The 11,317-nt window shown below is 39.5% G+C and overlaps 1 protein-coding gene across 1 annotated transcript; it reads right to left on the reverse strand.

Moving 5' to 3' along the window:
- Positions 1-7,840: 7,840 nt before the first annotated feature.
- Positions 7,841-8,577, reverse strand: LOC107271944. The gene is made up of 3 exons (XM_025089254.1): positions 8,354-8,577; positions 8,110-8,291; positions 7,841-8,050 (listed from the first exon to the last, which is right to left on the reverse strand). The coding sequence occupies exons 1-3, from the start codon at positions 8,445-8,447 to the stop codon at positions 7,841-7,843; spliced, it is 486 nt and encodes a 161-aa protein (XP_024945022.1). The 5' UTR covers positions 8,448-8,577.
- Positions 8,578-11,317: the final 2,740 nt, after the last annotated feature.

An 11,317-nucleotide genomic window follows, 5' to 3' on the forward strand; every position in this document is an offset into this window, starting at 1 on the left:
AAAAACGCATCCTTTCAAAATATTCAAGTAGGTATACCCGTGAAACCCACCCTAATGACTACCCGTGTATTTTTACGATTCGAGAGTTGCTGCCTAGACCTAATAAATTTTTTCGGATATCAGTACCCCTCGAAAAAACGGGTATAATACATTTTCAAAATTTACACCATACGAAGCATTCCGTTTTCTCACGTACCCTCTATTGGCACTATGTACTCGAGCTTCACTCAAAAATCATCCCGTGAAGGAACCTTGAAGATTTTACCACCAGCAATTTTTTGCGTCAAGGTTCAAGCTATTTTTTTTCAAATTTTTTTTTAGTATACTACTCTCGTAACTATGAGACCCCAGTCAGCCGTTGGACCGGCATAAAGTTTAAAGGGCATCACCGTAATTAGGGAATAAACAAAAATAGCTGAGCAGTAACATCGTCCTCCGACAGTTTCACGTAGAAACGCGCCTTTGCCCTCGTACCCTCGTCCAATTCATTGGCTAATAGTTATAGTTAAAGGTGCCATTCCATTGCGCACGGTGCCTTTATGATTTATGATACAAATTCTCTTGCATTTTTTTACCTTGAAATACTCGCTTACACGAATACCTAAACTTTGTTGTCTTTTTTTTTTTTCTACTGCATTATCAACCATCCGAGAGCAGGTAAGAACGTTGGAATCGACTATTGAAGAGAGTTCATTACTTTAGGGTGTCTCTATATTGTCGGCTTTTACTGAATTTTGCGAAATATTCGACTCTATCCCCTGGAACCATAACGTTTTTGGTAAACACTCCTGAGTGCCTTTCTTTTTCTCTCGCACTATAATGGCCATCCTATATATATATTCTTTCAAGGTGAATCTCAGCATGCAGCCATATCCTGCAGTATACGGAAATTCCCTGTTAAAACAGTATACTCGCAGCAGGTAGCTGGTCGCTTTGTTAAATAAAATTTGTATATTTTTTCAAAATTATTTTTGCAGCATCCCCCCTCCACCTCTTCGTCAAAAATGATACAAAAAAAAAAGATTTTTTCCAATCAAAAAATTCTAAGAAATTAAAAAAAAAAACTGCAACTATCCAAATTCGATTTCGTGCGGACGAGCACACACCAATTTGTCTATTGTACACCTGTTAAATCGTTTAAGCCGTGCGCCAGGTAACGTAACGCTGTCTATATATACGGTGGCCCCGTATCCACCACCATGAGTCATAATGAGCTTTTGGTTTTCTCGAATCCGCGTATACAAGACAGGATCAAAGGAGCCGACCATGAGCCACCCCTTAGCTATTGCAATTTCAAAGGGTCCCTTTTCGAAAAACACCTAGTTCAGGGTTCCTCAAGGTTCCATTTTATACGAGGCGTTTTTTCTCACTCCAACCATCCCCATAAACGCCCCCTAACACTTTCTGACCATTTCAAAAAACAAAACAAGCAAATTCAACAGACCCGCGATCGCCTCCGAAGATATCAAAGCAATTAAAAAATATTTTTATTTCAATAAAAAAAAATAAATATCACATGTATACGATGCCCGAAATTAAAAAAAAAAAATTTCCACGAACAGCTCATTTTTTTTTTTAACGACGTTTCCCTCATACTCCGTAGATCTGCGTACGCGCCTAAGTAGAGCGATTACAAAATAAGCGGCTCCCTTTGACGTATTAAGCATACCAACTAAAGGACAGTATACCAGCGAAGAATTCGGCAAAATTTGATAAAACGACGGATTGGCTTAGGACAGCTATGGCCGTTAAGCGAAAGAGCCGAAATAAGGTCAGTGTTTCTAGGTAGAGATTAGCGTTGGCGAGATGAGCGCCACTTTAGAATTGGAAGGTACGGTATCACTTGAACCTAATGGCGTCTTAACTGGCAAATGCGCCAATCTAAAAGCGTGCGCTCTTACGAATTCGTGAGTAACGTCACACGAGCCCATATACACAAACGTATATAGAGTGCACGTTAAAAAAAAAGAAATTTAACACCTTACCCAATAACCAGCCCCACCACCCTTGTGTAAATATATATTACCCCTATTTTTTTTTGAATATATAAAAACTCATCAACGCATTCCCAGCATCTGCTACACTTCCAACGATCAAGACTGCCAATGAGCCAACTTATGTCTCGTATGTGTCGCGTGACCCCTTGGCGTGCGCTAACGTCGACACTCGACTCGGTCTCTTTTATCCAACGGAATATTCACTGGATTAGGGTAATTGGCCGGTTATGCGAGGTTAGCCGTGGTACGATTTCCTAGTGCGTATGAGTAAGCCAATGCTAGAGTGTATTGCCAGGAGCGAGGAGAACACGCGTAAGCGTGGGAGTCGCCGTAAAACGTGTCAGCATACGAGAGGAAGAGGAGCGAGAAGGATAGAGGATAGAGGGGGAGACAGTGAGAGCGAGAGAGAGAGAGTGAGAATGAGAGGGGAACGAAGTGCGTAGGCAGCCGCGTGAGAGAGCGATCGGCATCGCGACTCTTCTCTGCGACTTCTTAAAAGCCGCCCCGGCGTCTCGTCTTACATAATCTCACCGACTTCTCAATTATCATAACGAGAGAGGCCTCCGCGCGATAATTGCCACGCATTAATTGACCGCTGGAATATTTTTTTATATACAATATCCTTCCCTGCCAAGTATCACAATGTCATGTTATCTTGTAGATCGATAAGTGCCTTAGTAAAAATTACATTGACGCGTTATTACTTTTCAATATAATTAATTGTATTTTAATTGTCATACGGGATTATCAATATTCAGGTAAATAGTAATTTTTATTAACTTCACAGTCGTTCTTGAATGACAGTCAAGTATTAAGAACGGGAGGATTAGCTTACTGGAGAATCGTAATAAATTAGTGAGATTTACTTTTATATATATATATATATATATAAAGTCAGGATCGGAGTGCAGCAGCCGTATAGTAGATAAAGATTATATGACGAGATAATAAAAAATTTCATCTCACAATCGTATACCGGATGAAATATACGAGTATAATGATTACTGTGTGAAATAATGAATTAGATAATGCGATAATAAAGAATCGACTTGTCAAACGGACATGCACGTGTGTAACGTGCACACAGTGTATAGAGATAAATTTTTTATCCGCAATGGTAAACGGACATTCGTGGAAGAAATGGTAAATGGCGCTTGATGCTCCAGAAGCGCTCTCCTCTGCATCCAGCATCCAAGTTCCGCGCTGGTATACATCCAAATACGTATATACGTGAAACGATCTACCAAGCAACTGGACGCTCAAGGTACACATACTCACGAGGTGCGGCACGCATCAAAGACCCTCGCGCTAGTTGAGCCACTTAACGTCCCGAGTTTTCACATTAGCGAGGCAAAAGTCGGGCAAAAGTCGGAGAAGAAGACGTTGGAAGAAGAAGATGAAGATCCGCTGCCACGTATGACACGTATGACACGTATGATTATACCGAGAGGATGTTGCGGCTATCTATGCTAATTACACGTCGTCAGTCAATTTTCAGATACTTTAACCTCATTCCGACATTCCATCGTTTCAACTTTTCTCACGATTTTTAACCAATTACTTTTTCTTTTATCTCCTCGTCACGTGGAATTGTTTTTTTTTTTTCGTTTGACGTTTCAAGGTGACGTTTGTGCCCCTATACGTCACGCACTCTACCCCCGACTAACCACGTGGATTTTAATAAGTCTATCGCGGATCGTACATTCGTTCTAGGCAGAGCCTCCGTTTATTTGGAAGAACTCAACTACGGTGTCTCATGGCTGCTCGCGTGTCATCTTCGCATTAGAGCAGAGATATAAAGCGGGTTGCTGCGAGATACGGGCATTCTGCGCGATTGCTACGTTTCCAAGTAAAATGATTACGGGATCTTCTTTTTCCTTTGTTTTTCTCCCTTTGCCGTTTCTTTTTTTCTTCTGGCTTTTTTTTTCATACGGACTCGCACGGTGACATCTGGAGTATACCTTATCCGCGCTATAGCATTCGGTGTACTCGTTGAGGATGTAATGACGGTTTCCGGTTCTGTGGAGATTTAACAAAGTATTACAGCTCTTCGTGAAGCGCTCGAGAGAATTATGAGAATTTATGATACTGCGTGGATACTCGTAAAAATCTCCATTATAGGACGGAACTGAATTTTTGGAAAAATAGGGAAAAAGAAACTTAGGATCGTAGACACCGGAGCGGAACCGTAAAAGTAATACTAGGAAAATAAAAAAAAAATATCGTAAACAAATGAAGGCCGGTAGCTGTACTCTTATATAAAGAATGCTTTGCTATAGGAAAACACGTTGGTTTAATACAGAGGGATATTGTCGTTTGTCATTCTCAATAAAATCGTTTGAGTATCTGCCCATCGATTTTGTCACGGTTACTCGATCTTCATGCAAATATTGAATGGACTGTGTGAGGATTAAAAAAAAAGTACTTTCGGATGGGACATCTGCATACTACAGAGATACAATGGACCATTGAGATTGGGCGTTGGTCGCGCTATTTTTTTGCTCCCTTTTTTTTTTCTCTACCTTCATGGACCAACAGTTGGTCGAGTAGGTAAACGTACAGCGGAGCCTGTAATTTCCCGAAAAGTGAATAAAATATAACAGTAGGGTGACTGAATGGTACAGTACGTGATCAAAAGATTATACCCTGTACCCAATAACGACCCCATTACGTTTATCTTACCCATAAAAATCGAAGATTAAAAAAATATCCACCCACCGGTTATTCAGCAAACAGCATCCCTTGTGAGATATATTATGTAGTAAAATTACCAAAAAAAAAAAAAAAAAAAAATTATGACAATCCTTGGTTTCGAACCCCCGACCTTTCATTAGTCATGCGAAATTGCCTATCAGGATGCATAATCAGGTTGCATCTGCAAAGCCAGCGACAATTTCCTATCTGAATACAATGAACCAGTCCTAATAGCTCTGGTTTAATACGCAAGACTCTACTGATGGAAATGCGCCAATCTCTCTATGAACAAGTAGACATTCATATGCGTACGTATGTGCCTAGAAAGCACATGTGCCTCGTACCACTTGCATTAGATAATTAGTCGTGGATGCTGTGTTGGCGTTAATTGCCTAGACAATGGCTGCGTCAAAATAGACAATCGACAGTTAATTAAAAAAAAAAAGGAAAAAAAAAGGAAAAACGAAAAAAAAGTTCGGCATACGTATAATTAATTAAAATAAATCGTGTAATAAATATATTTTAATACGCGTGTTGGGTTATAAAAATTCAAAAATAAATATCAACGCCTTTCAATTAAAATACAGAAGCAGTTAAGGACGATATAAAAAAATTAAAGTTAAAAAAAATTGTTATCCATCCTGCATTCATAGGAACTTCCTGAACTGTGCCGCTGGCATGATTAATATCCAAATTAGAAAAAAATGGTCCATGGGCGGCGGAAGTGGGGGGAGAGAATCGTTTATGGAGTTTCTTTTTTGGTGGATGGCGGTGGCCGTGCATGGTGGGGTTTACTATGGCTTTTGGAAAAGGGATGGAGGGTGGCGGAGGGTGGCAAAGTTCCAGTCATAAAGAGTCGCCGGTCAATTCATCTTTCTATATATTCCACGTCAAAATATTGCAATAAATCATCCAAGTGGCAACGCATCGGGGTAGAAGTGTGCGAGAAGTCTCGAAGAGATATAGGTATACGTATTTATAGAAATATATAGTAATACTGTCTGTGGGAAAATACGATATACGTAATAGTAACTTCAGTGTTTATACGCACTATGTATATATATATATATATATATATATATATATATACGTATATCTCTTGAGTAGGAGACGCGCAGGAATAGGGGGTAGTAGCAGTGTTGACGTCTTTCATAAGATGGAATATTAATCTTGATTTTATTAAGTATACAAGCCAGCTACCGGCCTCTTGATAAATAGCCTTACAGACCGCTTGAGGGAAATGCACTTGTGTTGCTACCTTGCACAATGCACCTAGTGCATCGAGTGGCAGGAACGAGACGATTAAGCATGTAATTGTAAAATAATTTGGCACAGGTCGATAAAATTTAAAAATTTATAATTTTATTTGAGGATTTTTAAAATTTTCACTTTTAACGACTTTTCGTAATACTGGTTGTTAGGTGCCTCTGGTAACTCTCGGGGTATGTTATTATTATGTGAAATCGAAAATGCAGTGTTCGATTTTTGAAAAAGGTATAATTATCACAGCGCCAACCCTAGTAAAAAAAAAAAACCCCGCTGACTTACCTCGCCAGGTTTCCTTTGGATCCCCCGTTACCTGTTTTTTTTTTATTCTTCGCTTTGAATTCTCATAGAATTTTCATCTGGGAAAATAACCTTAGTGAATGACAGGGCAGCCACCATTAGAAAAAAAAAGGATCCGGTAAAAATTCCAGGGCACGATTAATTAAGCAGACGTATTTTTCGCTTTTCGATATTCAGGACTTATGGACTGTAAATTCTTAAAGAGAATCGATGAAAAAAGATAAAATCAAGATTCGTTTCACACTTTGGCCGTGTTCTTTCATTAATTTTTTCTAAACCTTCCCTTAGACACGCTGCCCATTTCGCGCTTGAACCCTGCCAACCGAAAGGTCAACGTATGCTAAGTAGCGTATCCTGTGCAATAGCATACCAAAGGATTCGAGGTCGTCAGCCTGAATCGCGAAAACAGGTTTTCATAGTTTAAAATTCTATGGGGTTGCCAGGTTCTCCGTCAATATTCAATATACAAACTAGACACGGGCAACCCTTAGAAAATTTGGTACCTATGAGTCATTACAGAGAAGCATGGCTTCAAATTGAGTCCAAAGATTAATATACCTATTGTATAATAAAAAAATGATTTAAATTCAAAAAATTCGCAAAATAGCTTCCTATTTTTTTTTTTGGTATTTTTGGTAAAATCACACATCTCCATACGTGGGAGTGAATGGACTTGTATGTGGTCAAGGGAGGTTCGGTAGAGTCATAGAACCTGGCAATGTAGTAGGGGGCTATTAGCTGGCAGATTAGCAGTTAAAATTGAAATTTGCACGGACAGTTCGATGCGCAAAGGCGGCGTCGGCCACGTCTGAAGTGCCGAGACGAAGATTGGAGAACCGAATCTGCCACGGCTTTGCGTTCGACGGCACATCGCACCTTTTGCTTTCGCTCTCTTACTCATTTATACGCGGTATCCTCATTCTGCTCATTTCATCTCACTCTTCTCACTGTTCGAGCTATGAAATGAGATATGGTTACGAGGTCCATATACCGGTACCAGTTACCTGCGTTCATCTTCTTCAAATTTGCAGGTTATGTTTTGTAGAATTATTTCGTTTTTTTTCTCAATTTTCTTTTTTCTCTGTGCTATACATTCTATTCCTTTTGGATACTTTATATAGTCGAGAAGGCAAAGACTTTTTTTTTCTGAAAAATTAGCCAAGATGAAATTGATTGGATTATTCGATGATTTTGGTGAAAAAAAAAAAAAAAAAAATTCATAATGTACGAAATTTTTTTTTCGTCTTTTCTTTCTTTTAAAGCGTAATTAGCCGCTGCATAAGAGATGGTATTTTAATGAATCGTAAAGCCGAGGGTTTCACGTCTTCGTCTCTAACTGGGCCCGTTCGGGGCCCAGTCAATCTTCGCTCCTTGGAAATTAAATGCTTCACGTTATTGGATGAGTATTATTTTTCCATTTGTTTTTTTTGATATTTTTTTCCCCTTTTCGTAGATTGGTACATCTACCATCGTATGTGTAATTTCAACCGGCAGTAACGTACAGTAGTAGTATCGTTAATTAATGACAATAGCGAGCGGAATTAATTTGGAAAAAGACTAATGAACATTTATTAGAAATTATTTTAATTTCTTTTCTTAGTGATCACAGCCATGTAACAGAAAGCACCGACGTCGGGTATTGGCTGAGATGCCAAAAATTCACCCCCGTCCGGAGAGCGTTGCATTATTTGAGATTTTTTGGGTATTCCCGCGACTCCACTTGCGGTCTGATCGATTTTTCCGAATTTTTCATTACTCGTATCGCCTTCTTCCAAAATATCAGTCGTACCTGGCTGTGGCAATGATAATGATAATATTTCCATTTAATTTCAAAATCAATTTTTTTATTTACCAAAAGACTGGCTATCGACATCAGAGGTGCATTCGGGGGTGGTTTATTGAAGGGTGCCTTCAAAACACCCTCCTGCACATTCAATACCAAATAATACATAAAGTCATTTCTCAGTCTCATCTCGTCAATACTTTTGGCACAATTTTTCAAAAACCTTAACCACCTAACAGCAGTCTGTCGGTCTGGAATGAAAGTCAACGATAATTTCAAAATTCAAAATATCAATCAACCACAATCAACTTACCTTGTACATTACGAACATTCGGCAACATAGTCTTAACCAAAAAGAGGTTATAATTGCAGTCGTACATTAACGATTCTCTGAGATTGTGAGACATTTTTGAAAATTTTCAAAATATTCAATTTCGAAAAGAAAAAACCTATTCAAATCTCTATAAATTTGGACAGAACACCACTATACCTCACATACAAAATTTGACAATTCTAAAACACGGAAGACATAATTGTAAAAATTATAAAAAATCAGAATAACGTTTTTTCAACAAAAACCATATACGTATATATACCTATATACACATCTGCCATATCTACATGGCCCACTGTAATATCCTCTCTCATTCAAGCTATATGCTGGCTATTAAGTTATGAGGCAGGTGTAACGAGTATAATTCGCGTATGAGTCTATAATAATTCGTGTCACATAACAGAGGCAACAATACGATGCGTGATGACTAATGAGCGAGTCGAGCTGACTCGACTAAGGGACCAAAGTCGTGTGTGCCGAGTCGAGCCGAGTCGAGTAAAGCCGAGTCGACCGGCTGACACTTCGCTCTATTAGCATCATATCCGCAGAAGACAATGATTATCGTGCCAATTACAATTTACAAAATGAGCGACGCATTACATTACATATTACGTTCTACCGGTGCTTCAACACTGGCACGTTCGTTATCTCATTACTAGTCGTCGTTCTAGCGTCACGGCTATTATTTGTACTTTATCGTCCGAGAATTTATAATTGGCCCATTGTGACAAATATCTAATACACGCAGGGTGGTGGAAAGAACTTTCAAACGCTAAAATTCTAAACGGAAAAACGCATTAGTTTAAAAAAAAAAATTCTCATAATTTTGAAAAATTTTTTTCTCATCTTTTTTTCCCCAAAAATCATTTGACTCACTTACCAAAAACCTTTTAGTCCTATCCGGTCCCGTTTTAATGACACGTCCATATAATTTTTTTATTTTCCCAAAAGGATGTCTTCTGAGAAATCGTGTATCCTACTGCATAGGACACGCCATCGTGTCTCCCGAGAAATCGTGTATACGGGCAACGATAATTTTGAGTTTTACTATGCGTAACGCGGAGACCACAAATTACGTTAATTTTCGTAATGATATACCAAAAGTCTAGAAAACTGAAATTCCCTCGTTCGCCAGCTCTTCCCGTAGACGCGAAACGCGGAAACTTATATACAGAGCTCATTCACTCTTGTATATACATAAATAACAATTTCCCTAACGAGAATGCTAATTGTCGTAATTACCAGTCGTATTATGATAATAAGATGTGACAGGAAGAGCAGGCATCACCCATCGCACACAAATATAAAACAAGCCTCACAATGGCAGGTACACGTAGGTACAACTTCCGGTAACCGCGTCAGAGTCCGTCCGAGCATTAGATGCTGCGAGTCATCCACGTTAATCGTAATTCTTGATGCCAGAAGGGATCGCGATAAATCTCTAGTTAAATTAACATTTTACCAAGCAAAACCATACTGGGCATATACATACAGACGATTTGCATTTATTCCGTTTACGGAAAGATAAGCATAAGACGTGCAATAAAAAATTGCACTACAGCACGCTTAAGATTTCGGGCCGATAAATTTTATGGATATGAAAATCACAAATAGCAGTGGTTTAGTAATAAAAATGATGAATTTGGTAAAAACATAAATTTCCGGTAACTTTCTGGTAAATTTCATTGAAAAAAAGTAAAAAAAAAAAAAATAGCTATACTCTCGGATCGGTGCATCCAGGTAATCTCTAAGTGCATAAAGTGCTATATATGTAATAATGCAGAGTCTCTAACGTGCGAATCTGCACGATGCGTATGATGTGTACGAGGTCAGTAAACAGGGACTAATTCTTTATGCGCTAAGCGGCGCACAAGCCGATAAAATTGCGGCAAGTGTCGTCGGTAACGTGTGTGGGCTGCGGTTGGCGAGTCGGTCGTTCCTATTCGCGGAAGGCATATGTTGATATGTGGGCACATGTGTCACACGTGGATTCGAGTGTACGTACGAGTAGCACGTGGATTTAGAAAACGTTAATGGCCGATTTCTATCGGTCGCGACTGTCCCTGAAAATGTATAAGGATTCGGTGTGAAATAACGTAGGAAAATATTTTTCTTTTAAAAATTATATAAAACAATTTTCAAAGGAAGTGGGACAGGCGCAGATATCCAGTATCGCTGGATAGCTATGAGGCGAACGTAGCCTGATTCAAAAGAAGCGACTGACTTCCGGAACGTCTGGCACGTGTGACTATGCAAGTCTCTGTACTGTCTTTGCAGTGAAATCGTCCGTGCTGGATGCAACGACAAATACCGGAAGCGAAAGGAAGTGACGTAGAAAATGAGGTACAGGTCGTTCAGGCCTTCAGGGTCCGTACCTTCCTCCAATATTCCACAGGCGTACCAACCTAAATTACCCTATTCTATCCAACAACCCCTACTTACCCAGCATCCACCCACCCCCGACCTGGACCAGCTTACACGACCTCATTGCTAAGGAAGTAACGACCTCCGCTGCCACAGGATGCACCGGGTGCATCTTCAATTCCCTTACACGAAGATGCAACCAACCTTAATAGCTTTATCCTTTTTCTCAAGAAAACTGAATCGAGTCAGCATTGAAGTACATTGAGTAAACATAAAGGTGACTCCACAATGTTTTACCGGTACTAAGGGGAAAAAAAATACATATATATATATATATATATACACACACAATGTAAACTTGGAAAAAGATCTAAAGCGCCTCTTCACGAGGCACCTTTGGTCCTTCATAAATAATCGTCCCGGGTCACGTTACAAGGCGTAACCATTTTTCCACGTTCTAGGTAAAAACGCACGTGCACCTCCCGACGCCGACGCTCTGCTCGTCGGTGGAAAGCAGAAACGTAGATTTCGCGTACAGATAGCGGAAACGAGAAAATTCTCGGAATGCACGTGTGGGGA

Source organism: Cephus cinctus, unplaced genomic scaffold (genome assembly GCF_000341935.2).
Source record: "Cephus cinctus unplaced genomic scaffold, Ccin1 Ccin1_scaffold1073, whole genome shotgun sequence".
Lineage (NCBI taxonomy): Eukaryota > Metazoa > Arthropoda > Insecta > Hymenoptera > Cephidae > Cephus > Cephus cinctus.